The sequence below is a fragment of the Neodiprion pinetum genome, chromosome 4, assembly GCF_021155775.2.
Source record: "Neodiprion pinetum isolate iyNeoPine1 chromosome 4, iyNeoPine1.2, whole genome shotgun sequence".
NCBI classification, from domain to species: domain Eukaryota; kingdom Metazoa; phylum Arthropoda; class Insecta; order Hymenoptera; family Diprionidae; genus Neodiprion; species Neodiprion pinetum.
In genome coordinates this window covers 42,234,552-42,260,555 of record NC_060235.2, presented here as the reverse complement: position 1 = coordinate 42,260,555, position 26,004 = coordinate 42,234,552, and the positions used below count along the sequence as shown (strand labels likewise).

Sequence of the window (26,004 nt, the reverse complement as noted above, 5' to 3'; positions counted from 1 at the left end):
TATTGACGGTGGCGCTGCGAGCAGCAACAGCCACATCATGGCGGCTGCTTGTCGTTCAACGAACGATAACATTAATTCTAATTCGGTGACGGAATCAGATTTTGTCGAAAACATTTCGACGCCTGTTGCACGATATTTATGCATAGTCAAAATTCCGTTTATACACCGGCAAAAATGGCATGAAAAATGCTGTTAAATTAATAACGGATTTCGAATATGTTTGAAAATCTACTAATTCTACAGCCAACGCGTACGCGTAGGAAAATTAAAGCAGGTGTGCTTTCATTACGTTGACCCATGTACGACTATTTCGACTATTTTCCAAACAACGCGCGAAAACACGTGACATAAACAAAAGAGTTTGACGTAATTCGAAAATGGAAACCATGGTGGAAAAGAATCGTTCAAATGTCACTAGCGATAATATGACGAATATGTGCAATTCCAAAAGACGAAAGAAACTAGCCAGTTTTACAGCACAGCAGAAATTGGATATTTTGAAAAAAATAGATGAAGGTTTTTCTATTACAATGGTCGCTTTGGAAAATAACGTGGACACAAGTACGGTCAGAAAATGGAGGAATAGTCGACAGAAAATTGAAAAATGTAGCGAAATATCAACGGAAGCAAAACGAATCCGTTCTGGCCGCGCCGAAAAAGTTAACGAGGCTCTGTACATGTGGTTCACTGAAATGTGGGCCAAGGGTTATCCCGTAACTGGTACAATTATAAAAGGTATTTTTGAACTTTTCAGTTCACAATTACGGCTTTTCAAAATTTATCGAACATCAATGCGCGCGATTATCGCAGCAACATGATAGAATTGCTCCCAGCTGGCAATTTAGTTATTGCAAGATTTAAATAAATTTTTTGTCTCCAAATCTTAATAAGTTCAGTAAAAGTTAGTGATAAAACAGTTTAAAGTGTAATTTTGTATTTAATTCATCGAATAATAAGTAATTGAATGATCTCAGGGTTTGTGACAACTCTCGACACAAATATCATAATTTTACGAAATCAAGTGTTCATATTAGCTCGACTAAATATTATTTAGATATTTATATTTGTTTAAGGAAAAGCTCTTGAATTCCATGAAAGATTCGGCGCCGAGGAGAAATTTTATGCCAGCGACGGATGGCTGAGTCATTGGAGACAAAAGTATGGCATCCGCCAGTTATCAATTACAAGCGAAAGTTCCTCTCCTAATTCTGAATCTGCTGATAATTTTAAGTCTCAGTTCACGAAAAAAATTAAGAATGAAAACTTGACAGCTAGTCAAATTTTCAATGCCGAAGTGACGGGTCTCAATTATAAAGTTATGCCAAATGAAGCACTGACAAACGACGGAGAAAGACCTGCACTTGGATTCAATCAGAATAAAGAGAAATTAACAGTAATGCTCTGTTGCAATGCCGACAGCTCGCTCAAAATACCGCTTCTTATAATTAGGAAATCGTCGAAGCCTAAAGGATTAAAAAATTTATTGCCAAACATGCTACCAGTCTATTATACGCGCCAAAAAAGCGCTTGGATGAATTCCGCAATTTTTGAGAAATGGTTCAAAGAGGAATTCGTACCGACAGTCTCTGATTTCTTAAGGGAGAAGGGCTTGCCTCAAAAAGCTATGCTTCTGATTAGTAATGCACCATCTCATCCATCAACGGAAGTTTTAACTGTTGGCGATATCACAACCAGGTTTTTACCACCTGATGTCACAAGTTTAATTCAACCTATGGATCAGGGCATTATAGAGAATGTAAAAAGAAGATACAGAAATAAACTTCTCATGCATATATTGAACGACCAATGTGACGGCAAAGAGTTGGTTGAATCGTTGAAATCAATCAACATTAAGAATGCTGTTTTTTGGGTAAGTGAAGCTTGGGATGAAACCAGTTCGGAGACAATTGTAAAATGTTGGAAAAATTTGATGCTGGATATTCCTGAAAAGGAATTACATGTGACATCTGAAGCAGAAGAGGAAATAACTTCCGAAAGAATTCACCAAATTGCTAATAGAATAAAAAGTTTGGAAGAAGTTAGTTTAGATGTAATAGATGATTGGATTTACAATGATGATTCTTCGCTAGTCTTTCCATCCGATGAAGACATCGTTGAAGCAGTGAACAACCATAACAGTGAAAATGGTACAGTCAATATTCGTGACTGAGAAGAATAACTGATTTCAATTTTTTACTTACTGTTCAGACTTTAGAGTATCTAAAAATAGGTTTTATTCTCAATACTTTCAGAATCTGACACCGATAACTTTGAAGAAAGTCCAGTTTCACCATTGCAAGCATCCAGGGCAGCAGAATGCCTTACAAAGTTTTTTCAGCAAAATGGAGCAATTTCGAAAGCAGATATGGCCGTTTTGAGAAAAGTGAAAGAAAAGATACTCCAGATAAAAAACCAAATTTAGTCATTACTGCTTAAGGCTATGTAAATATTGTACATATTAAGTAATTTTCAAATAAAGTTCTAAACTAAATATGAACGACTGCACTTTCCTATATTTATATACGATCACAAATTTAAAACGTATGAAACTTGAAATTACCTTTTAATGGATAGTAATTCACAAGAAAAATCTTATCACGAATGAAAATAGTAACGAATATACTTATGGAATGAAAATTTTCAACATTTAAATATTCAGACAGAAGTAACACAATTTTCCAACCGACACCAATCACAAAATTGTATTCCTCGTACTTTCCATTGTATGCAACCAATGATATTGCTCATTGAGTATTGGAACTTATGAATGGCTGGTAATGCAAAGTACTTTACCCATAATTGCTGTCTTTGTTGCACACGGCACAATGCACAACGATGTAAATAGAGAATTGGAAAATGTGGAAACAGTTCGTGTAAACACGTGTGTCTAAGTATCCGGTGATTTGATGTGATCGTAGAGTCATTCAACCGAACAATATGTAAAGTTGTAAATATACTTTGTTTATAAGAAAGAATATTCTTCGATCGTAGAAATCGAATTATGTACAAATTGCACAAAATGTTAACCTCAAAAGCCGGGTTAAAATGCGTGGGAAGAATTTTCGCTCCAAGAAAATTGGTGGGAAAAAACATTAGAAAATTGAGTAATAATAAACCGGCGGTAATACTCGGAATAGAAACAAGCTGTGATGATACAGGTTGTGCAGTTGTCGATAGTAATGGAGCGATACTTGGAGAAGCTTTGCATTCCCAACAGAGCGTTCACCTTGAGTTAGTATTTTAATCATGAAATCTATGAAAGCATGAGAAAAATAGAATTTATAGCTGTGAAATTGTTCGATGGAAAACGTGTGTTAATTTTATTTCACTGTTTCAGTAACGGTGGAATAATACCACCTCTTGCCCAAGAATTACATAGGCAAAAAATTACCAAAGTCGTTGAAAAGGCTCTGCTTTCCGCAAACTTGAGGTTAATAAACGTCGATGCCATAGCTGCGACAGTCAAACCAGGTCTCGTTATGTCTCTGTTGATTGGTACTAATTTTGGAAAGTACTTGTCCAGAGTTGGAAATAAACCATTTATTCCTATACATCACATGGAAGCACATGCTCTGACTGCGAGAATGGTTGAAAACGTTGGTTGGCTTTACATATAAACTTGATGCAAGCGTAATTCCCCTTTCGAACAATGTAACTTTAAGTAAAGTTCAAGTATTCTACTCAACATCAGCTGCAATACTTACTTTCTTTGGATAGATCAGTACTCTGAATCAGGCTGAAGTTTTTAACGTTATTGTAATGATACATCTTTAGAAAAACTTTATTTTGCAACCCTAGATTACCTGAAATTTGGTAAACCGTTAATAAAGGTTTTGTAAATTAAATTTCTTCAGTTATTATAAAGATGCAAAGTAGTAATTTTTGTTTCAATATTTCGATATGTTAATGCTACTAACATCAGCCTCGTTACTTTAAACAGTTTAAGTAAAAAGCAAGAATTTGTGTCAAGAAGTTTCTTGATGATGACGTTGTTTCTTTGTTCAGATCGATTACCCGTTTCTAGTCCTGTTGATATCTGGTGGTCATTGTTTACTGGCGATAGCTCAAAGCGTGGACAAGTTTTATCTGCTGGGGTCAACGATCGACGATGCACCCGGCGAAGCTTTTGACAAAGTGAGCTTGAACTGTTCTGCATACTACTAAATTATTTTCAACATTTTCACATATAACTTGGTGTATTTATAGACTGCTCGAAGACTCAAGTTGCGAAATATTCCAGAATTCTCTGAACTGTCTGGAGGTGCGGCGGTAGAATTGGCCGCTAGTCGAGCCACAGATCCTGAACAGTTCAAATTCGAGGTACCTATGGTGCATTGGGAGGACTGCAACTTCAGCTCTTCAGGCTTGAAAAATGCTATACTGAAACACACCTTGAGAGAAGAGAAAAAACACGGCATAATAGGGGATGAACTAGTACCAGATATTTATAATTTATGCGCTGGATTCCAATTAGCTATGACACGTCATTTGTGCCACAGAACGCAACGCGCCATGGAATTTATTGAGTTGAAAAATCTCATTCCAGAAAAAAATCGGACTTTGGTACGTGAACAAGACAATTTCGTCGAGATATGCTGGTTTTCAATCTTGCTAAGTATTCTTTCGCAATTTTTTTCCACAGGTAGTCTCAGGTGGTGCAGCATGCAACAATTTCATTGCAAACTGTCTAGAAACAGTTTCTTCCCAGATGGGATACAGATTTGTCAGACCACCGCCTAAACTTTGTACAGACAATGGTATTATGATCGCCTGGAATGGAGTTGAGAGGTGGTTAGCTGACCGAGGTGTTTTGAGAGATAGCGAAGAGATAGAAAATGTCCAAGTGGTAGCAAGAACCGAGTTCGGTGAAGATTGGAGAGAAAAGGTGGCTAACGCACACGTAAGATGTCAGTGGGTGAAATTAAAACTTCCTTATCCTAAAACACGAAAGAGTTGAAATTAGGCAATAAAATACGTCTGATTTAAACAATGGTTCAATAATTTATTTATAAAATTAACTGGTACTAAAGTTATTTCTGTACAAGTATAAGATGTTACATAAGATTGGGCAATGCTTTTTGTTTTTTTTTTTGCCAAATTAGAAAAAATAACGGCGCATTGAAGGTTATTGGTCGATCTATAGTTTAAATCTATACAAGCGTTGGTATCCTTTGCATAGTCTCCTGTTTTAGCTTCTCGATTAATTCACTGTCGGGGAATTCTCCTCGCATTTTCATTGCTTTTTTTTCCGCGTGTAGATCTAGCACAGTTCGTACTTTTTCCTTAAGCAACTTGATTTCATCGACATTCCTCTCGCGGAGGGCAACGGGCAGAACGGCTTCGAATACAAAGGCTTTTTCGGGACGTATTTCGTCTGAAACTGTTGCTAAAGTCTGTTCGTATTCCTTGATCAATGGTTTCACCTCGTTTAATTTCTCCGTGGCGTTTTCTGTGTCCATTTTATTAACAACAAGAATAGCAGGCATGTTTAGTAAGTCCGGTTTATAAAGTTCCAGCTCTTTGTTGAGCAACACTATCGTCTCTAAACAATTTCTTCGCAAGTGTTTGGGCGACAATCTAAAACCTTGAATATCTACCACAACTATCATCAATTGCGTCCTTTCAACGTGCTTCAAAAATCTATGACCCATTCCTATATTTACGTGAGCACCTTCGATCAGCCCTGGTAAATCTGCTACAGAGATTTGCCTCAAGTCCTTATATTGCATTATACCAATGTGCGGCCTTAGCGTTGTGACTGAAATATGAGAAGTTTGGTTAATTTCATAAGTAGAGGGATCAAAATTTATTTTCTCAATAAAACTTTCTATGAAACTTACATGGGTAAGATGCAATTTTGGGACTAGCTCTGGAAACTGCTTTCAGAAGTGTGCTTTTTCCTGCATTTGGAAAGCCAACTAAGCAGGCATCAGCGATTAACTTGAGATCCAAATGAATATGCAGAGCTTCTCCTTTCTGCCCACTAAATCCTGTTTCTCGACATCCCCCGATCCCCCCTTTGGCTACGATCAGCTTGGAACCTGGCTCATTCAATTCTCCTGAAATGATAATAAAATTCCCGATAAAGTGAGCTGAGAAGATCTGTATAATGTGAAAAAATGAAATTTTTCTTTTGTACCTAATTTTACACCCTGATCGGTAATCACAGATACGCCTGGAGGCACCGGGATCGTCATATCTTCCCCAAGTTTACCTAAAAGTTGTGTTTGTGAGCTATTACCGCCCTCTCCAGCAATTATCTTATGCACTTTCAATTTGGATGAAAGATTTTTTAGAGTCTCGCCCTCTTTGGCAACCAGATATACGTGACCACCTCGACCGCCAATTCCTCCAAATCTAGGCAGGCCCATCCCACCCACTCCACCTTTTACATGGAGACGCAACGAGTCCATAAACAAGCCACGTAGATAGTTTCTCGACACCTAGGAGTATTTCAAGTTTGTTAACATAAAAGATAAAATATTTCAATTTTTTCACGAGATTGAAAGTAACGGTGTTAAAGTAACGAAATGTTGAAATATAATTCGCTATTGTACAACTTCAGAATAACCTGTAATGTCAAATTTGCCAAACATCAGTTTCTCAGTACTGCAGTGTTACAGCTTATTGAATTTCGAAAAATCCTGAAGCTGTGAAATAAGGACTTTTTCTAAAAATGCGTTGTTACATTAACGATACGAAATTGTATTTCATGTTTTTTTTTAGCAATGTCCGAGTAACTGCACTAAGTATTCAGCCTGATTCTGTTATTTTGCTAAACACAATCTAATTCAAATTAGTTTTATTTATTGGAATCAAAGTTTCGTTAACCTGAGGTAACCTAATATAACCTAAAAGGTGAACAACTTTCGCGAATTGAACATGCGCAAGAGCGAAAATCCACTCGAGAATGAAGCACATGTGAAAAGCAGAACTGATTATTTTGCTAAGCGGCTTGATGCAAACAGACGAAAAGTATAAGATTGGATGGTTGCGCAAAAAATTGTACCTGACGCGCGGCATAACCTAAAATTTGTGTGAAGACGACCATGATTTACGTTGATGCGCAGGAAATCAATATCAACTATATGAACACTTTACATCTGCTTGCAAAGAACCTTCGTAACATGTTCGGAACGTCTATAATTTCAGCTTTGTACAATTCGCGGAACACAACTTCTCTGCTTGTTTGTTTGCTTGCGATATTTTGCAAATTGTTGTCAACAGCATTGATTGTTGATTGTTAAAGACGTCCAACTGTTCATGTTATTTTTATGTAGGCGAAAGGACGATGAAGTAATGACAGTACTCTACACTTACCGACTGGCTTGTGACATCACAGCTAATCAGGTAGGTAACGGTGGAAATTTCTATACCGAAGATTCATGTTATAATAAGATCCATAAGGTTGCCTATCTTCAGTAATTTTTATCCGATGCTTATTGGCATCAACTTCACAGCGTGCTTTTTTTTTAAATTAAAATCCATTCACCGAGCTTTCGTAAGTGGCGACACGAGGTCTTATGAACTAATTCCTGTGAAGTTTTAAAGTACTGATGCAAAAATGTGTATGAGACCCTACATCAGAAATTTATACGATTCAGCTGTCAACATTTTTAATATCATCGGCTATTTTTCATATTATTTTGTACAGAAAATAAAATGGTGGGTATTTTTTTTTATCATTGTGCAATCTGTCCGCTTTCTTTCATCTTACCACTTTTTACTGTTGGTTGACGTTATCAAAGAAGTTTGGAAGTTATTGGGTACACACCAAAATTCATTAATTCAAACGAATATACCTGAAAAACAATTTGCTGGTGATGAAAATGAATAACAACTAAATGTTGAGAATTTCACGCATCTAATGAAAGAAACTTAATTTTTTTCAACAATTTCGATGCAATTAAGTAGAAATGTACAATTTTTCGAACAACATCGACATTTTTATTTAATTCGCAGTATTGTTGATTCACTGCTTTGAAAAGTGACAAAAAATTTCAAAATCCACAGAACTTACCGTAATTTGTTTTCACAAATTATTTCCTACCGATTTGTTCTGAAGTACCAGTTTTTCGTACATAACTATTCGTATTCTCTAAGTGGCGATTCATATTGCAGCATAATATCAGTTCAGCATTAAAAAAAAAAAAAAAAAAAATTTTGGTGGATTGTATAATACTGTATGATTTTCTGTAGTTACAGAAATCTAGAAATCTATATAACTATTAATATCACTGCGAGAGGTATTTGCCTATGTTAAGATTTACTTGATTTCATAAAGTCCAATAAAACTCAGCGTATTTGTACTTCTCCGACGATAATCAATATAGTAAAACTATAATTTTTCACTTTCTCTCCGCCTCATGTTTATCCCCGCACTCGATAAGTCTCTTATCACTTAAATTTGGCGGTATGACGTGCCTGCAAGCATGTACAACATACATACACCAATACCTTATAACTAGTAATTTGTAACGAATAGCGTTTCTCGCAAAAAACAAAACGAAATTAAAAATGTAGAGAACGAACGCATGCGCGATAATTATCAACCTTCGACTTAGCCTCGGCTGGAGGTGCTCACAGAATGCGTAGGTTAGGTCGGCATGGTCAGACCACCAGACGACCAGTAGAGACGGAGCTTAGAGGAGAGTCAGGTCGGCCACTCTGGGCCATCTCTGTCTGTTACTACTGACTCCCGTTGATGCAGTTACAGAATACATAAAATTGTCAAGCGGATCGAGGCTCGTGGTGAGATAATTAATCTGCGATACGTTTTCATTTCCATTATTATGTTTTACCGCGCGGCTGATTCTCGTGTTTCTCTTACATCATTCTTTTACACACGATTGGGTACATGTGTGTGTCCGTGTAATATTGATCGTGTAGAAACCCACATTGCACAAGTGTTCTCTGTTCACCGTTATGAATTTACCGCTATTATTCTACACGTGGATTTCGAATCTCGGCGCATTCGGATTTTTCTTTGAGATAGGAAATAATTGCACTTCGTTTTTATTGATACATCAACTGTACGTCAAACATCACATTTATGAGAGCCCTCAAAATTTACACATACATCACGTGTTCCATAACTGCAATCCTGGACTTTGCGCTGATATTTATTGTGCGCGTTCATTGAACAGTGGGAACATTCTTAATTGATCAACTGAAGGTTTTTCAGAAGAAACGGTAAAAGTAACGAAAAGGATTGTGTGGTGGGTACAAGATTATGGAATTGATGGGCATGGTTTTTTTAATCAAGTTAAAAAATGAAACAGTTATACCTGCCGTCATAGGACCTATAGTGGTTAAGATTTCGAAACATTGATTTCAACCTTTTCTTGTGCGTTTTTGTAACCAGGTTCATTGCATTTTGTAAAAAAAAAGAAAAAATTCTCTGACATTTTGTCAAAAAAATTAAATGTCAACACTACGTTAAATATTAAGAAATCTACTGACATTTGGACAGAACATAACGATTATTCAGGTTTCAATTTGTTTGCTCACATGCACAAGATATAATGAAAGACAATTCAAGTTGATCAAAATATCTAGAGCACATAATTGAGACGTCTGTTATTCTGATCGCATCCGACTTTGTACAGCTTTGTGTTGGTCATGCTCCTGTTGAAGCGAAACAGTGCAATTACAGACAAAAAATAAGAACCGTAAGATTATGAGACTATTCCGTCTTAAATCTGTCCAGCGCAAACAATTATAGCAACGTATTTCTACAGGTCGAAAGTTTCTTTTTGTATTTTCTGAATGGTACATAAGCAAAGTCTAAAAACCTTACCGATTATCACGAGATAACCGGGCAGTTGAAAAATACAGTGCAGACATCTTAACACGAGGGACTTACCCACGATTTACCTAATATAAATCTTGTCTATAAACTAGTATGTTTGTTTTGTGTATATAGAACTAGCTAATTTGACCCGGCGCGGTGTCAAATAATGTAAGTTCGCAACTCGTTGCGTTCTATCTGAAAGGAGTTCGGCCAGGTATAATTTACGCAACATCGGTTCAAAGAATTTACGCCAGATTCTGAGGTTATATCATATTTTTTCAGGAACGGATAATGCAGATTTTTCTGCTAATTTTCGCTGCGATGCCATTCAATATTATCTCTTTCAATTTCCAGATTGCGAAACGAAGGAGCAACCCAATAGCAACTCGTCAGTAAAACGAACAAACAGGCAAATGACTCCAACTTTGGGATGGGCCGATTACACGGTGATGGGAGTGATGTTGATAATCAGCGCTGGAATTGGAATTTATTACAGATTTACAGGCGGTCGTCAGAAAACCACGCAGGTGCGAATATTTGCCGGTATCACGTTGCCTCTAACAATAAGTCAGCGTTTTCTATATTTAGTTAGGGAATTACGACACGATATTCGTAGGAGAATAAATTCTGCTTGCATTCACGTTTTTGACTATAGATCCAAGCGCAGATTACATCGAAGAGACGAAAAAATCGAGACAGTAAAAAATAAAGACATCGATTATTTCATTGTGCCATGCGATTAATATTTGCTCTGATTCGACCCTGGAGGATTAGGTATTTTATTGCATGAAATCTCCTTGATTACACTATCGCGCTTAATTGATAACGCAAATCGGTTCAAACAGCCTGTAATTAATAGCAGCCTAATGTCTATGTACCGTTGATAAGAACCATACGCGAGATGAGCTTCAGGGTCGGGATTATCCGGATTTATGCACCTATCGTCTTACTGCAGCATGAAGTTTTCGTCACAGGAATACTTCACTGCTAATGGATCGATGAGCATAATACCAGTGGGCATCGCTCTCATGGCCTCGTTCATGTCGGCCGTCACTCTCCTCGGCGTTTCCGCCGAGAATTACACCTACGGTACTCAATTTGTCGTCATCAACGTATCCTACGGGATTGGGACTCCGATAGCTGCCTATGGATTCCTTCCCGTATTTTTCAAACTACAAGCCACAAGTGCCTACGAGGTAAAGCTCAATCATCGACTTGATTATGCGTTACTTGATAACCACTTCTGAAGTTGGGTGCACATCTGACTTCAGGATCTCAATACTTTACATGAGTTCGGATTAGTTTACGACTTTGCGTGACTTTAAATGACTTCAAGTGACATCACAGGACTTTTTTCTACGGTGTTCAGCTGATGTCAGGAGCCGTTACCTTTTCCAAATTATCTGACCACCTGACTTCAGGTCTTCAAGACTTTACATGACTGCTGATGAGTTCACGGTAACTTCACAAGACTTGACGTGACTTTAAATGACTTCGAAGACATCACAGGACTTTTTTCTACGGTGTTTACCCGACATGAGGAGTGGTTGCCTCTTCGAAATGGTCTGACCGAAACAAACTTCTTTCTGACAAATGCCGTAGTACCTTGAAAAACGTTTCGGAATCGGTGCCCGACTGTTTGCCAGCTTCGTCTACTGGATCCAGCTGCTCTTGTACACAGGAGTCGTCCTGTACGCTCCGTCGTTGGCGCTCGAAGCAACCACCGGCATCTCGAAAACCTGGAGCATTATCACCATTGGTCTGGTTTGCGCCTTTTACTCGAGTATCGGCGGCATTAAGGCCGTCCTAATCACCGACGTATTCCAGAGCATCCTGATGTTCGTCGCCGTGTTCGTTGTCATCGGCATTGCGGTCGGTGACGTTGGCAGCTTGTCCGAGATCTGGAGGATCGCCGAAGAGGGGGGTCGAATAGAGTTTGATAGGTGGGCGATCGGTTGAAACCCCATGCACGAAAATAAAGAGCTATAGATAAGAGAATGGCACTGTGAACATTATCTCGATTTTCAGCATATCGCCGGATCCCACGGTGCGGCACACCTGGTGGAGTCTCATAATCGGCGGTCTCTTCACTTTCCTGTCTCTCTACGGTGTGAACCAGGTTCAAGTTCAGCGCATGTTGACCGTTAAGTACGCTACCGATCGTCTCAGGCAGAAAAATTTACTCCCGGAAAAGGTTCCTGCTGGAATCTTGACATTTTGAACAATTCAACCAGTCACATAATATTGTGAATTATTTCCACTGTCCAGTATTTGAAGAACACTGCCCTCCGGCTAGCATGGGATTAAATTGACAAATTTTCTCTGCTGGCAGAGTCATTAGTGCGATTGAAAACATTTGAAATGTCTTCTGTGTTTCTTTCAGGAGCTTGAAGGCTGCGCAAGCGGCTCTATGGCTGAACTGGCCGATTCTGATGTTCCTTTCCTTCAGCACCAGTTTCTCTGGTCTGGCGATATATAGCAGATACTACAACTGTGATCCCATAAAACAGGGGAGAATCAAAAATATTGATATGCTGATGCCCCTTTACGTCATGGACACGATGTCCCACGTGCCTGGCCTGCCTGGGCTTTTCGTTGCAGGTGAGCTTGATCAAGCTTTGCTGTAGAAGACTGAAAAACTTGCGGTTATACTATCGAGACAACAATCGAACATCTCGCCGGTAGTGTCAAAATTAAAAAACTTCAACTTCTACTCATGCAAAGGGATATTCAGCGCCGGGTTGAGCACCGTATCCGCAGCTCTGAACTCCCTGGCCGCGGTAACATTGGAGGACTACATAAAACCAGCCTACAAGCGATGTTACAGCGACGATTTCCCTCTCGCCAGGTCAACTTTGTTCGGAAAATTGCTAGCCTTCACCTTCGGCATCATTTGCATCGCTCTGGCATTTTTGGCTCAGTTTTTGGGCGGTATTTTGCAGGTAAAGTCTGAAAGGACTGTTGGATGAATACGTAATACAGATAAATACTCTTTTCGGACATTTGCTATTTCGTACCATTCATAGGCTAGCTTGACGATATTCGGGGTGGTTGGAGGTCCCTTGCTCGGCATGTTCACCCTCGGAATGTTCACCGAATCGGCGAACCAGCGAGGCGCTATAACCGGGACTCTTGTGGCCTTGGTTTTCTGCCTGTGGATTGGATTCGGCCAGCCTCGTCCAGGCGCTCCAAGATTATCGACAACGGATGCGGGCTGCAATGCAACTTACCCGGGAATCTTGAATGCTACAATTACTGAGGCACCGACAACGTTAGCGACCTGGTATGAGCCCGTTTACTGCATCCAATTTTCTTCCTCATCGGCAGTTGGAGTGGTGCAGTAATGAAGTTTAAAAATTCACGTCATTTAACATCCTGCAGGACCAACGCCACCACCGAGGACGATCCGGCCAACTACTTCTATCTCTACCGAATCTCGCACATGTGGTACAGCGCCATTGGCTTCCTGGTGACTTTCCTCGTCGGGTGGCTCGTCAGCAACGTCGAGCGGATCGTCATGAAGGAAGAACAGCCGGAGTTGGATCCGGATCTCTTTATTCCTTGGCTAGCGGGTCGCATAAGGAAGCGACGATTGCGGTTTTTACCGTCATTCGACAAGCTGGCTCTTGAGCCGCGCAGCGTCACTTCGAAGTACACTTTTCACGAGGACAAATCAGAGTCGCCTATCCCAAGAAGCACGGAGTTTTAGTTAGAAATTAATCGCTGACTCGATCAGAGGCCGGTCCTCGAGGATGCACTAAATTTCACGTCTTCCAGTTTTCAGAGATAGATTTAAGTATACGGTGTGCTGATATAATATTCGAGCATTTGTCGATTCAACTCGATTATCTGCTCTTAATAATTATTCATTTTATGCATCTTACGTACGTACAAAAATATGTCAGGGTTTAGAAAAATTTACACGTATTTTATGTCTGCTGATGTAGTTTTGAATATAACGTAATTTGAGTTATTGCAAAGTGTACTTAAATACTACTGGAACAATTATGGTTTTTTCCCTACGAATTGAGATTTTAGAGACTTGTAAAATTGGACTAGATCCAAACAAAGGCGAGCATGTGGAGTGATTTTTCAATACACGAAAACATGTGACGTAGTATGAATTAGAGACCTGTACTTTCGATTACAATTAATTATATTGCTTCCAACGAAGGGTAAACGACTCGGTCATTTTACTTAGTGTTCAAATATTATAATTGCATAGGTATGATACGGGCTGTGATTGGCGTGTGTGATTGTGAATATTATCAATTATATGATAATAATTTAAATGTCTGTTAACTATAAGAATCAGGTTATAATATCAGGCAAATATGAATTTATACTGATTATATTAATGTTTTGTAACGCAATCAGCGAAAATAAGGTGTCAAAATTTTTAAGGTATTAAAAAATCTGTAACCTTTTCCCCTGCACTGTTCCCAGCATCCACTCTCAGGTTTCGGAAGAAGTGGACGAGTATAAACATGCTTGTCTACATTCAAAACCACAGCAGAGAAACTGGAATTTGAAGACGGACCAACAATTTATTTCTTATAACACGGTGCGCTAATTTGAACTAACAAAAATTTGACTCATTCAACTTATTTTAACACAGAATTTCCTCAAAATAAAGAGACAAAGAATCTACGACAACATTTCGATGTTCACTTGATTCATTAATGGAACTAACACCAAATGTTACGCGCTCGGATACCAAATATTTGGAAATGTTGAAACCTCTGTTTCACCTTTTGTGCCCTCTTGATATCCTTGTGTCTATATCCCTCTGTTTTCAAATTACTGACCTACGCCAGTCTGGAAATGTTTAGTGACAAAGGCACATCTCTCTATACTTTCAAATTACATTGTCAGCTGTCAAGTAAGTTGATTAGTTCGTAATTAACCCGTGTTGATTTTATTTCACACTGCTCCAGTTCGCGAGGTAAGTAATTTGGTTATTTATTCATTGATTTACTCAATTACGTGGTTTGATTATTCTTTCCGAGGCAAACATTGCTAACATAAATTGAGCAAAGTTGTCGGTTTGACTTTACTTGAATGTTCGAAATAGAAAGGAACTAAGGTGAAAGAACGAAACACGCGGCTCTTTATTTTACACACCATCAAATGGAAGCATGGTGCCACGCATTGTGTGTACTCAGATCGTCGCCTTTACAAACATGATTGCAGTCGGTTGTGAGAGGGATTAAACGGCTAATCGAAATACGGTCCTAAAATTAATCGTCGCGTATTCCGGGTGCTACGAATTAAGTAATTAGAACTGTTACGGGTCTGCGTCAGCCGGACTAATCCAGTATAGTTTGGATACAACCAGTTTCAATTCAATACACACATACACAATGTATATGCACGACGCTGGTCAATGCTCATTGCACTTTGAGCTTTCTCCGTTTTCCAACTCTTTTGGGTCATCAATTTTAACAAATATACCATTTCATATCCTCAGTGAAAAAACATGATCAAATAACACCATAAAAAGTACCTTCGAGATATTACCCGGAAATTTGCTTGTTATTATTCATTGTTATCCTTCCTCATCCTTGGACCAATGAAAATGCCGTCAAGTGCCGATGTGAGATAATTATTGATGACCGCGGATGGATTATGATTACGATTCAGGAACATCGCACGTACCATAAACAAAAAGCTTTGCTTGTGAAATTAGCATTTCAAGAATTTAACTTCGTGGACATGAGAATGACGTCAATTGATTACAAGGTCTTTACGTGATTTCATTTCGTTAATTCGAAGCACGTGTGTCGTGCGCTCATTCAGGTTCACATTTAGGATACACCCATCAACCACTCCAATTTATTATTGTTGTTATTATTATTACTGTCATTGTTGTTTGATTTTGTCGATAAGTTGATTTTTCAAATTCGTACACACAATGACGCCGATTGATTCGATATATTCGCATGTATGAAATTTTTGAAATATTCGACATGATGATAAAGGCGAGCTCAACATGTGTCCGCCACTCTGTTTTTGCTTGGTTTTTGTTTGTACTGCGTCAGAATTTTTGCTCTGCCGCGTTTCAAAAATGACATAAGCTGTTACTGAATTTACATTTTTTTCTTTAATAGCTAGTATGTAATCATGGGTCCTAAGAATTTGCGGCTCCAGCTACTTCGAAATGAAGAGTTGTCACCATGCGATTCCCCGTTCGGTGTGACAAACTATAAGCTTAATGCGATAGCGGACCTACTGGAACGTTACAGTCTCCACAGATGCATTTCGATTAAAGTTTCTAATTGTGGAGTTATGGCTGGAAGATGCCTTCGCCGGGGCGGGTATATAAAGACCGACTCAAGGCAATTAAGATCATCAGTCTTAAGGTTGTTTGTTTTAATCCTCCCGTTGTTGTCTAAAGTTTCATTCGTTCATTTTCCGTCTCGTGCATAGTTTTATCCAAGTGAATATCTTTCTGAATATCATTCGGCCAGATTGCATATTTTTTTCGTTTCCGTTTCCCTAAAACACGACGAAACCCATTTATAAAGTATGCGCGTACGCTTTGTGCTAAGAAATCCAGTAAATGCAATCAAAGTTCAGTTCTGATAGAATTTCGCAGGTAATTCAGCCTAGGAACAGAATTGTGTACGGGCACATTAGGAAATCACTGTTTTTACAACAATCCTGCAAGTGAACGATAAAATTTCGAAAGGTAAAGTATCACCAAATTATTATACAGGAGTGAAGTCACTAGACAGTTTGTAGAAGTTTGCTCACGGTTTGATACTTCGAAAAAAAAAGACAATAAATCAGGTATGATATTTAAATTTAGGTGCAAGTTTTGCGTTTCGTCTATTTCGAAGTTAGCAACGTTTTTTCTTTCAACCGGTGAGCAGATATGGTGAACTTCCGGAACAGTTGTGCAATTATTTCTTCATACAATAGAAGAATTATTTTGAAATTAATCACAAGTTGTCGAGGCATTTTTCCGAGATTGGAGATCTTTGTCGTCCTTGATATGTAATTCGTATAATGCATTTTGAGATTGTACTGCTCAGGATACGACGTATAACGTATTACGTACAACGTGGCTAATGCGCCGGTAAAAAATTACCTGGTCAAATGAAATCGAGGTATGCTTGAGTATCCGAAGTTTGACACGTGCGCGAGTAAGTTGTATTGTTATACTAACGTCTATAGTAAATATAACGCGATATTGTGTGTTGTTCATAACAGCACGTTTCGATCATTCGTGTTTAATTATGCAGTGCTCGAATCCAGGTGTCCGTTAATTTTCCTCCCTCCACGATAGAATAGAATGAAACGATAATTTTGAATCGCTACGATATCAGAAATACGTGAATATACATAGTGTGCATTCTCGATAGTTGCACATGCATTTGTTCTCGGCTGGTTTACGGCGGTTCGATCCGCCTGAGACCGGTTAGAATTAAGTCGTTCAGCCCCTCTGTAGAATATGCAACTCATAACAGAAGGATCGACGCATTGGCGACATTGCACGCTGATCTTATCCGTATGCTGTTAAAGAATGATTATTGCAAACTACGCCATTGCTCGGTGCTTTTCGAGTAAACACCTTGTCTAGCTGCAGCGACACAAGATAACATAATGCAATTTGTCTCCGCCATTTAATAGTCGCAATTAGCATCACCTAACGATTACTGTCACGACCCAGGATATCTGAGGTTCTTTTTTCTCTCACAAAATCACCCGAGTCATCTGATCCAATTACCGGGCTTGAAATCGAGGCTGAAAGAGCGGAAGATTCCCTTGGAAACGAGACTCCACCGAGTTTAGGGTACTGGAATTAGCGCGTGTCCATTTCGGCAAAAGTAATCGAGGGAGAAAGAACAGTATAAGGGTTGGACGTAGGGATGAAAATGGAAGATGTGGACAGTAGGGGAAAAGCGTCAGGAAAGATTTTCAACCCGTTAAAAGTAACACTCTTAGTCCTTAGTTTATGAAATAAAACGATAATTCATAAACGTACGTGTTTATGGCGTACGTGAAGCAAAGTTATACAATCTTCTATCCGTCCGTAAACACGGCGATAACCCGTCGAGCGAAATCCCACTCCGTAAGACGAACATGATGTGGGTAATTCATGTTTACAGGAAGCCCACAGAGAGATTAGGAGCCGGACTTATAAGACCAGTCGAGCTGACGGACCGGCAAAGTAATTTCAAAAAATGGCCAAGATCAATCGACAGCTACTGATTCTCTTCATTGGACTCTCGGTGTCGTCCGCCGAGCAGCGGAGGCTTTCGCCACAGATGGACGGTCAGGTTCTGGAGGAGCGATCGGAGCTACTTCACTACTTCAGTTGGGCCGATTACGCCGTCCTTGCCACGATGCTCATCGTCTCTTGCGGCATCGGACTGTTCTATGGCTTCTTCACAACGAAACAAGAGACCAGCGAAGACTTCTTGCTCGGTGGCTCCAGCATGGGAACCTTCCCCATGGCCATGTCTCTGGCTGCCAGTTTCATCACTGCTATTGAACTTCTTGGAAATCCTGCCGAGATGTATAGTCAGGTGGGTGACGATTTCCTTGTCAAAATGCCAATATGGCGATAATGAGACTCCGCACTACAGTATAAAAATGTTCACTTTCATCTTCATTCAATCCACGTATATGACCCTTTTACTTTGGCAGGGAACCGAATTCTGGATGACTTCGGTCGCCTTCGTGCTGGTGATTCCCATTACTTCGCAGCTTTACCTCCCCGTCTACATGAAGCTGAGGCTGACTTCGAGTTACGAATATTTGAATTTAAGGTTCAACAGGCACTGTAGACTGCTGGCCAGTCTTTTGTACGTGGTGCAAATGGTGCTGTACACTTCGGTGGCTGTTTATGCACCTGCGTTAGCCTTAAGCCGCGGTGAGTTTTGCATACAAAAATTCTTCACTTTCATCAATTGATCACTAGCACTTTTTTTCACTACCTTCTGCCTGTTTACTTTCCAGTCACGGGACTCAACACCTACATTGCCGTCACCGTGGTTTACGTTGTCTGCATCTTTTACGCATCTCAGGTAAGCTTCATTGTCAGAAGTGTAGATCGCGATTCGGATGATACCTTGAGAGACCTTGAAGTCCGATCCCATTGCACTCTTTAAGTTGACTATCAATGACGATCTCTCCCAATGCTTGATGCTCACCATTCCTTCAAATGGCATCAGATATCCACAATTGATTCCAACTGACATTAGTACAGCTTGCTATGTGCATTGTACTTCTCCTCTAAAGGTAGAACCATTTTCTCACCACCAGATCAAAGTAATTCAGCCGAGTGTTTCAGGGCGGTATGAAAGCAGTGATAATGACGGACACCTTCCAAGCCGGAGTTCTTCTGGGTTCCATATTTTTGATCCTTGGTTACGGGATGACCTGGGCTGGAGGACCCGCGGTGATATGGAAGGACAGCGAGCGAACGGGTCGGCTGGAGTTCTTCAACATGGATCCATCGCCCACAGTTCGTCACAGTTTCTGGAGCGTCGTTGTGGGCGGGACGTTTTACTGGGCGACAATGTTCTGCAGCAACCAGGCTTCGGTCCAGAAGTACCTCAGCGTCGAGACGATCGGCCAGGCGCGAACGTAAGCGTGCAGTGTTTTGTCGTCAAGGAGATCGCAAGCCGGTTTTTCAATCACTTGAATTTGTCATTTTCTATCACAGGGCACTCTGGGTCAGCTCAGCCGGTCTGATCTTAATCTATACAGTAAACTTTTTAACCGGAATGACGTTGTACAGCGTGTACAAACTCTGCGATCCGCTCCAAGCCGGCTACATAACAGCGAGCGATCAGCTCCTTCCGTTCTACGTGATGAACTTCATGGGAGTGCTTAACGGTGTCCCCGGGTTCTTCGTAGCCGGAATATTCGCGGCCTCTTTAGGGTGAGTGAGATATTCCGAGTACACACCATTCTCCATGATAATTGTACCCATCGTATTATAGACTACTTTATTCTATGGTTCGTTTATGGGCCATCTTGATATGTCTATCCTCACTAACACGTGCCCTTGGTTGGAATCCTTGGACAGTAAGATGTGAGATAGTAGCTTATTGTAATCCCCGCGATGCTGTACTCTACATTTTTGTGGCCTTAGAGGATGCGTTGTACTACTGCCACAATTAATGAACATTCATTCACTCGTTCGTTCACCCGTCTATTCTCAATCCCTGCAGGACCGTAGCCAGCGCGCTAAATTCTCTAGCCGCGATCACATGCGAGGATATAGTCCAAGGCTTGTTTAGAATCGCTTTACCGCCTAGTCGTGGTGCCGTTTACGCCCGGTGGATCAGCATCTTTTTCGGCGTGGTCAGCTTCGCTCTGGTCTTCATCGTCGAGAGGCTTGGTGGTGTTTTGGAGGTACGTACATCCAATGCCAAGTACCAAAATTCCCCTCGTCCCGTGTACTGGCACATCGGTATTCTTCAGGTGGCCTTGTCCTTCAACGGTATGGTGGGCGGTGTGACGCTGGGTCTCTTCTCCCTGGGGATGTTTGTGCCCTGGGCAAACGCTAAGGGCGCGATGTCTGGGGCTCTGACGGGACTGACTCTGGTGTTGTGGGTTGGTTTGGGAGCGCAGATCGCGTCTTTAAACGGGCAGATACACGTCGAGTCGAAGCCAGTGTCAACCGCCAACTGTTCATCAGCGTTAAACAAAACGACTTCTAGCTTCCTACGAGACAAAGACGACGAGGATAATGACGATGAGGTCTTCGCTCTGTACAGAGTGAGTGCTTGTGATCAATTTATATGCCATGAGAAAATGGCTGATCCATCGACGATCGATCATTCGGTAATTCGGTAAATTGTCTGTTGCTGCAGGTGAGCTACTTGTGGTACAGCATGATCGGCTGCTTGACTACGATCGTGGTTGGCGTGATGGTCAGCTTCGCAACGGGGCCGCAGAATCTCGATGAACTGAATGACGATCTGCTGAGCCCGCCAGTGCAGATGCTGGTGAACAAGAGGTTTGGGAAATCGCGAAAAAAAAATTTAGAGGGAATATCGAACTTCGCACTGGACATGGAGGACGAGAAGATCAGTGCAAAGCGAGGTTCAAAGTAACGAATAGGTTGAAGTCGGCTTACGCTCATCGTCTCGATTACATTTACAATTGCCACTGCGTCCACGCACAGTCGCTTTTGCCTACCGGTGAAACTGCGGAAGTCGTTTTTCCGCATGGAATGATGGCCGCTGGGCCGGGGCCAGAATGTGCCCAGAAATCGAACCGCCAAGCGCGGTAGGGAATATGTATATACATACACATACGCACGTGCTATATTAATTTTTATCAGACACATTATACATCGTCCATTACCCTTTTCAAAATTTGTGAAATTTCCTTAAATTACATTAAACTCGTTTGTGTTTTAAGCACGAATAGTCCCGCTGTCGCTTTGCCGTTGTAGATGTTCGGCCCTTGCAGAGATACAAGTATTATTTAATTTTACACGTATATACATACCTACATACAGACGCTGGTCTCCGTTCGAGTGATAAATTAAATATTAAATACCGACAATGGAATAACGATAATCGTAATGTTAATAGTGAGAATATGTTTGCTATTCAAACGGATACTGCGAGAATACGTACTTATTTATTGTACATATATGCTATTCATACACTTGTTATACGAGTAGAGAATGTTCACATTAAATGCAAATGTTAACAAGAACCGTAGCCTGCTAGTGCAGGTTCGGACCCGCTTTGTCCTTTCACCATTTCTGCATCCTCCTATTTTCCTCTCATTTTTTTATTACGAAATTCAATTACACGACGTGGAAGAAATCAGTTTTACCATTTCCACGAAGAAAGTACCACCCCAAAGACAGGAAGTTATGGAGAGTCAGCTACTTCGATGCTCGGTTGGTATGAAGAAAATATGTGAAAATCAACACGGTGACTTGACTGTTATTCCGGCGTGACGGGGTCTTCTACCATCATTATAGTTAGCATAACGAAGAATGTGGGTATAATTGGGGTAATGTCGCACAGATTAATAGTGCCATGTAGGCACTGGAGACCATGAGAGATCGTGCGACGGCGCAAGAGGCGTCGATGCCATGCGCAGGATTGGTGACTGTTGGTATATGAGCTAGAGAGTCGGCTCTGGGTTCCAAGTGAAAGTGAATCGATAGGACATGCTCGTTCCTTGGCCGGGGCAACGCTCGTGTGCACGGCGTGAAGTAAACGGTACATATCGTGAACCGCAAACCGTTGTGAGCCGTGTTGGTTTACGGTACCGCAGGAAACTCTCTACAGCTCTGGTAATAACGCCGGTGCCATGACGGAACTGTTGGAATCGAAAGAACCGTAGTGAACGCGCTCCGCCAGCTGTTACTTAGCTCTGGAAAGGATCCTCGTCGTGATCAACTGAAACGATAACGTGTTATCAATTTGAAAGGTCATCGAATTTTGTCGATAAGAGAACATTCAAGCGGAAATTAAATGTAAACTTGATGTGTCTTTCAATGCGAGATTCCGGGGCAATCATGTGCGGCTGAAAGAGTGATTGGGGTGCTGAGTTCCGATTGGTGAGAAAGGAATGATCTGACAGTGTGGATATTAAAAGTGCGCGATAGCCTTGCGCCGGATTGTCAACGGTGAATGATTTGCCATTTGGAGAGCATTGCGCGGAATGAAAGTGGCTCGAGCCATAAGTCGTGGAGAATTCGAAAATCGAATGCGTGCGAGGATCGTATAGCTCACTGATTGCCGGTGAAGGAGAGTGAAAGAGAGATTCGAAGATGGTTTCGCGGTGCGGATTATGCTGCAGGGGGGGAAATTTTTTTAGTCTGGTGTTTCTCAGATGGACGATAGCGATACCCATTGTGATATACTTCTCCCTGTTCTTCGTGAATTACAGTAAAAGAATGCCGCTGAAGAGTCTCGAGTCGTTGGAAGATGCGGTGAAGAACACCGGCGAAGCACTCCAACTGCAGAGTATTTCTTTTGACGATGAGCCGAGAAGCTCGTCCACTGGGGCAACCAGTTCCGGAGGTAGGGTTGAGAATTCGAAAAAAAACTACAAGCACCTCGGTATCGACCAGAGAGACGAGAAACTCATCGAGGAGGTTGAGAAGCTCGAGAATCTCCAGGAGCCCAAAGATTTACTGACCGAAATATTTCAAAGGGCAGACACCGACGACAACCAGCTTCTCGACATCCGGGAACTGGCCAAATGGATCCACGCAAAGATCAAGGAACACGTCAACAGAGCCATGACCGATAACATCGGCCTCTTCACTGCCATCGACAATAATCCCAGAAATGGTAAAAGGCGGTTTTTTCTTTAACTAGATACACCATGCAATCAGAAGAGTGTCAAGACGAAAAATTTGTGAAAGAAGTTTAGAATCAATCACCGAATAACCCCTCCGATCAGTTTTATCATAAAAATGTCCCCTTGGTATAGACGATAATTTAGTTCTTTAGAAATTGTTAGCGCATTAGTTCGATAATTAATAACTTGATTCAACTTGGTTAACCTGAGTGATACAGTTCTTGAGTCGATCGTTTTTACTGCACGACTATACGTCTGATGCATCCTTAATTCGAGAACATCGCCGTCAAAAGATGCGGTAATATTTTTATTGCAGGCGAGGTATCCTGGGACGAGTATCACGCGCACTTTTTGAAGACCCACGGCTTCTCCGAGGAGTACATAAACTCCCATAATAAGCGGCATCCCGAGCTGTCGAGGACCCTGAAGGAGAGCATAATGCGTGACAGAGCGAGATGGGCTGAAGCCGCGAGGAACGACCCGGAGCGACTGGCCCTCGACGAATTCCTGGCCTTCACACACCCCGAAAGCAGCCATCGAGCGCTGTTGCAGATGGTCGAGGACCTCTTCGAGAAATTTGGTACACGATATATCGGTTACACTTCAGAAGAATCGCATAACGGTCACACAGGGTGAAATTCACCTCAGTTCCGAAAAAGTGATATCCTGCTTCAAAAATGAGTTTTAAAAATCTAAAAAAAAATGTTTAGGTATTGTTTAAGATTCGTAGAAAAAGCTCTCTCGGTTTTCGCAGCCAAAATTGATTGTTTAGATATTGTAAAACGTCGGAAAAGTTAGGGTACTGAAGGACTCTACGAGGAGTTCAAAAAATGTTTGGGGTGATATTCACGTCAAATGACCAATTAGGCTTAATTGCACTTCGAAACACGTATTTCCGTCACTCGTAGAACCATTTTTTGAAATCAGTTTTCAAGACACGTGTGTGTACGTGCGTGAGAAATAATCTATACTGAATTTGAATTCATGGATTTGGATGAAAGTTGGGTGAAGAATCAAGTATTAGTTCAGGGAAGTTACTCATAACCCAAAAATCGTTACATGGTTGGCCATGCGCCCAGCTGGTCGTGAGAACATCTTTTATTCACGAAATTATTGTAGTTCCTAGTTCTCGTCTAGCGGCCTCAATATTGAATGAAAACAGTCTCACGATGGCTCATTTTACTCCTCATTCTTTCGGGAATGGCGCAAAGTATCTCGGCTATGCACTTTTTGGCCCCTAAAATGTGGGAAACATGGAAATAGTAAGTGGTGTCAAAATACAACACATTGTTTTCACGATTTTCGGGATATCAGTAACGTTCCTGAATTCCACTACAAAATAGCGATGCACCGTCGAAATTTCAACCCTTTCCGTTCGTTTGTTTATTCAAATTAGGAAAGAAAGCCGGAGTTTGCTCGGTCGGTAAGGGTAGGAGTACTACGTGACCTTAATTCTGATTGTCAGATCGCGACGGGGACGAGCAGCTCACCGAGGACGAGTTTGCCGGCCTGCCGAGCGACGGTGTGGGGCTGGACCTCGGCGATGACCACGAAAAGCCGATACCGGGTAGCGATGACCGGCGAAAGGAGTTCAAGCACCTCATCGACAAGAACAAAGACGGGCGAGCGGATCGCGTCGAGCTTTTGGTAGGTAGAAATTGGTAGCAATTTTCGTCGGTTTCTGACCCATCGAACCGCGAAATTCGCTAATATTCTTCTCCCCCTTCTTCTCCGCAGATGTACATCGATCCCAGGAACCCGCGTCACGCGATTCAAGAGGCACAGCAGCTGATTGCGCTCTCGGACGCGAACGAGGACGGGAACTTGAGTCTCCCGGAAATACTGAACAAGATCGACTTGTTCCTCGGTAGTAAAATGGTCGACACGGAGAAGAGCTTTCACGATGAGTTTCGATAATTGGTGCGGAGCGTTTTTTTCCTTTCACCCTTCAGACGGGGAGGAAAATTACGGCATCGAAGACGACTTCGACCCCACGAGAGGAGAATATTGGAACCGTTGACCTAGAAATCAATCAGTTCATCAGTCATCGTCGCCGTATTGTGCTCGAGCACAGACCGCCATTCTTCCTTGGTCTTGGCTACCGATCATTAACGGGAATTCCAATTACCGACGAAGCTGGTAACGAGAAAATACTGGTGACAGGTGTATGCACGCGTTTGTAACAATAATTCATCTGTCCTATAGCGTATTGAATAGATGCGTAATCGAGTTTAATGATAATAACGACAAACAACTAATCATACAGACGTTTCATAATTTAGACTGTTAATTAAGTACGTTGATCCATAAAAGGAAGCAAGAAGTATTCACGAATTTATCACGTGACACCGGTTAATTAAGCCAAAAGCTATTGCAACGAGTCGGTCTTGTCGTTTGTAAAATTATAAATCTTGTTGCTCGACAAGAAAGACGAAGACAAGTTGTTAAAATATGCGGAAGTTTACAAATTACATGTAAAAAACTATTAGAAGTTCGTAGAACAAATCTGTGATAGTTTGGTTAACGTAGAAGTTACTACAGTATTTACATAATATTATATGCATATCATTTGATGATCAATGATAACATGTATACCCCAACTAATCTTTGTTACCGCGGGTAAATGGTTGTAAATTAATAATACATCTATATATTTTAGTAAGAGTTACAAATATCCTTGTACATGAATAAATTATGTTAATAATTTTGGTCAATATCAGTTTGTACGCGAACGAGTCATGACTAGCTGTACTTATTTCGTGTGGAGCAAATGATTTCGTGGACAAATTTTCAATGGAAATAGATTAAATGAATTAACCTTTGGCTAACAAGCTGTAATTAGTCCGATTTTCAAAGGGATAGAGAATGAAAGCGAAGGCTTTGTCAGAATAAATTAATTTAAAGTGAAACTAAAC

The 26,004-nt window shown here is 40.8% G+C and overlaps 6 protein-coding genes across 12 annotated transcripts; 5 read left to right on the top strand and 1 right to left on the bottom strand.

Annotated features, from left to right (window-relative positions):
- Nucleotides 1-22: 22 nt before the first annotated feature.
- LOC124217749 (jerky protein homolog-like) lies at nucleotides 23-2,491 on the top strand. 2 transcript variants are annotated; one of them, XM_046623763.2, is made up of 3 exons: nucleotides 23-735; nucleotides 1,074-2,147; nucleotides 2,231-2,491. In XM_046623763.2, the coding sequence occupies exons 1-3, from the start codon at nucleotides 378-380 to the stop codon at nucleotides 2,257-2,259; spliced, it is 1,461 nt and encodes a 486-aa protein (XP_046479719.1). In that variant the 5' UTR covers nucleotides 23-377; the 3' UTR covers nucleotides 2,260-2,491. The 2 variants fall into 2 exon arrangements, with proteins under 2 accessions (XP_046479719.1, XP_046479718.1); XM_046623762.2 differs by having other exon boundaries at nucleotides 25-735; nucleotides 2,253-2,491.
- A 278-nt stretch (nucleotides 2,492-2,769) lies between these two features.
- On the top strand, nucleotides 2,770-5,002 carry Tcs4 (Threonyl-carbamoyl synthesis 4). Its single transcript, XM_046620039.2, has 5 exons — nucleotides 2,770-3,231; nucleotides 3,338-3,596; nucleotides 4,006-4,134; nucleotides 4,207-4,563; nucleotides 4,643-5,002. The coding sequence occupies exons 1-5, from the start codon at nucleotides 3,002-3,004 to the stop codon at nucleotides 4,955-4,957; spliced, it is 1,290 nt and encodes a 429-aa protein (XP_046475995.1). The 5' UTR covers nucleotides 2,770-3,001; the 3' UTR covers nucleotides 4,958-5,002.
- Nucleotides 4,980-7,255, bottom strand: LOC124216020 (GTP-binding protein 10 homolog). Its single transcript, XM_046620041.2, has 4 exons — nucleotides 7,010-7,255; nucleotides 6,140-6,443; nucleotides 5,841-6,059; nucleotides 4,980-5,758 (listed from the first exon to the last, which is right to left on the bottom strand). Exons 1-4 carry the CDS (start codon nucleotides 7,049-7,051, stop codon nucleotides 5,151-5,153), a joined length of 1,173 nt encoding a protein of 390 aa, XP_046475997.1. The 5' UTR covers nucleotides 7,052-7,255; the 3' UTR covers nucleotides 4,980-5,150.
- A 1,350-nt stretch (nucleotides 7,256-8,605) lies between these two features.
- On the top strand, nucleotides 8,606-14,448 carry LOC124216018 (putative sodium-dependent multivitamin transporter). Of its 3 annotated transcripts, none has more exons than XM_046620036.2 (9): nucleotides 8,606-8,751; nucleotides 10,148-10,320; nucleotides 10,768-10,989; nucleotides 11,396-11,736; nucleotides 11,822-11,941; nucleotides 12,177-12,394; nucleotides 12,518-12,735; nucleotides 12,820-13,076; nucleotides 13,175-14,448. In XM_046620036.2, exons 2-9 carry the CDS (start codon nucleotides 10,207-10,209, stop codon nucleotides 13,500-13,502), a joined length of 1,818 nt encoding a protein of 605 aa, XP_046475992.1. In that variant the 5' UTR covers nucleotides 8,606-8,751; nucleotides 10,148-10,206; the 3' UTR covers nucleotides 13,503-14,448. The 3 variants fall into 3 exon arrangements, with proteins under 3 accessions (XP_046475992.1, XP_046475990.1, XP_046475994.1); XM_046620034.2 differs by having other exon boundaries at nucleotides 12,479-12,735; XM_046620038.2 differs by lacking the exon at nucleotides 8,606-8,751 and having other exon boundaries at nucleotides 10,219-10,320; nucleotides 10,749-10,989; nucleotides 12,479-12,735.
- A 169-nt stretch (nucleotides 14,449-14,617) lies between these two features.
- Nucleotides 14,618-21,481, top strand: LOC124216016 (sodium-coupled monocarboxylate transporter 1). Of its 4 annotated transcripts, none has more exons than XM_046620030.2 (9): nucleotides 14,618-14,738; nucleotides 17,908-18,327; nucleotides 18,449-18,674; nucleotides 18,761-18,828; nucleotides 19,095-19,390; nucleotides 19,470-19,688; nucleotides 19,981-20,164; nucleotides 20,234-20,530; nucleotides 20,626-21,481. In XM_046620030.2, exons 2-9 carry the CDS (start codon nucleotides 17,983-17,985, stop codon nucleotides 20,866-20,868), a joined length of 1,878 nt encoding a protein of 625 aa, XP_046475986.1. In that variant the 5' UTR covers nucleotides 14,618-14,738; nucleotides 17,908-17,982; the 3' UTR covers nucleotides 20,869-21,481. The 4 variants fall into 4 exon arrangements, with proteins under 4 accessions (XP_046475986.1, XP_046475989.1, XP_046475987.1 ...); XM_046620033.2 differs by having other exon boundaries at nucleotides 14,655-14,675; XM_046620031.2 differs by lacking the exon at nucleotides 14,618-14,738 and adding an exon at nucleotides 16,153-16,484.
- A 420-nt stretch (nucleotides 21,482-21,901) lies between these two features.
- Nucleotides 21,902-25,793, top strand: myd (stromal cell derived factor mayday). Its single transcript, XM_046620042.2, has 4 exons — nucleotides 21,902-23,079; nucleotides 23,406-23,669; nucleotides 24,555-24,736; nucleotides 24,827-25,793. Exons 1-4 carry the CDS (start codon nucleotides 22,554-22,556, stop codon nucleotides 25,004-25,006), a joined length of 1,152 nt encoding a protein of 383 aa, XP_046475998.1. The 5' UTR covers nucleotides 21,902-22,553; the 3' UTR covers nucleotides 25,007-25,793.
- The last annotated feature ends 211 nt before the right edge of the window (nucleotides 25,794-26,004 follow it).

Excerpts from the sequence above, each read along its gene's own strand:
- LOC124216016 (XM_046620030.2), top strand. The coding sequence starts at position 17,983 with ATGGCCAAGATCAATCGACAGCTACTGATTCTCTTCATTGGACTCTCG. Across the intron at positions 18,829-19,094 it reads GCATCTTTTACGCATCTCAG|GGCGGTATGAAAGCAGTGAT; the intron begins GTAAGCTTCATT and ends CGAGTGTTTCAG. Across the intron at positions 19,689-19,980 it reads ATATTCGCGGCCTCTTTAGG|GACCGTAGCCAGCGCGCTAA; the intron begins GTGAGTGAGATA and ends CAATCCCTGCAG.
- Tcs4 (XM_046620039.2), top strand. The coding sequence starts at position 3,002 with ATGTACAAATTGCACAAAATGTTAACCTCAAAAGCCGGGTTAAAATGC. Across the intron at positions 4,135-4,206 it reads CCGGCGAAGCTTTTGACAAA|ACTGCTCGAAGACTCAAGTT; the intron begins GTGAGCTTGAAC and ends GTGTATTTATAG. Across the intron at positions 4,564-4,642 it reads CAGAAAAAAATCGGACTTTG|GTAGTCTCAGGTGGTGCAGC; the intron begins GTACGTGAACAA and ends TTTTTTCCACAG.
- LOC124216020 (XM_046620041.2), bottom strand. The coding sequence starts at position 7,051 with ATGGTCGTCTTCACACAAATTTTAGGTTATGCCGCGCGTCAG. Across the intron at positions 6,060-6,139 it reads CGATCAGGGTGTAAAATTAG|GAGAATTGAATGAGCCAGGT; the intron begins GTACAAAAGAAA and ends TTATCATTTCAG. Across the intron at positions 5,759-5,840 it reads CAAAATTGCATCTTACCCAT|TCACAACGCTAAGGCCGCAC; the intron begins GTAAGTTTCATA and ends CTCATATTTCAG.
- myd (XM_046620042.2), top strand. The coding sequence starts at position 22,554 with ATGGTTTCGCGGTGCGGATTATGCTGCAGGGGGGGAAATTTTTTTAGT. Across the intron at positions 23,670-24,554 it reads GGACCTCTTCGAGAAATTTG|ATCGCGACGGGGACGAGCAG; the intron begins GTACACGATATA and ends TCTGATTGTCAG. Across the intron at positions 24,737-24,826 it reads CGGATCGCGTCGAGCTTTTG|ATGTACATCGATCCCAGGAA; the intron begins GTAGGTAGAAAT and ends TCTTCTCCGCAG.
- LOC124216018 (XM_046620034.2), top strand. The coding sequence starts at position 10,207 with ATGACTCCAACTTTGGGATGGGCCGATTACACGGTGATGGGAGTGATG. Across the intron at positions 12,395-12,478 it reads GCCTGGGCTTTTCGTTGCAG|TGTCAAAATTAAAAAACTTC; the intron begins GTGAGCTTGATC and ends TCTCGCCGGTAG. Across the intron at positions 13,077-13,174 it reads CCGACAACGTTAGCGACCTG|GACCAACGCCACCACCGAGG; the intron begins GTATGAGCCCGT and ends AACATCCTGCAG.
- LOC124217749 (XM_046623762.2), top strand. The coding sequence starts at position 378 with ATGGAAACCATGGTGGAAAAGAATCGTTCAAATGTCACTAGCGATAAT. Across the intron at positions 736-1,073 it reads AACTGGTACAATTATAAAAG|GAAAAGCTCTTGAATTCCAT; the intron begins GTATTTTTGAAC and ends TATTTGTTTAAG. Across the intron at positions 2,148-2,252 it reads CAACCATAACAGTGAAAATG|AATCTGACACCGATAACTTT; the intron begins GTACAGTCAATA and ends CAATACTTTCAG.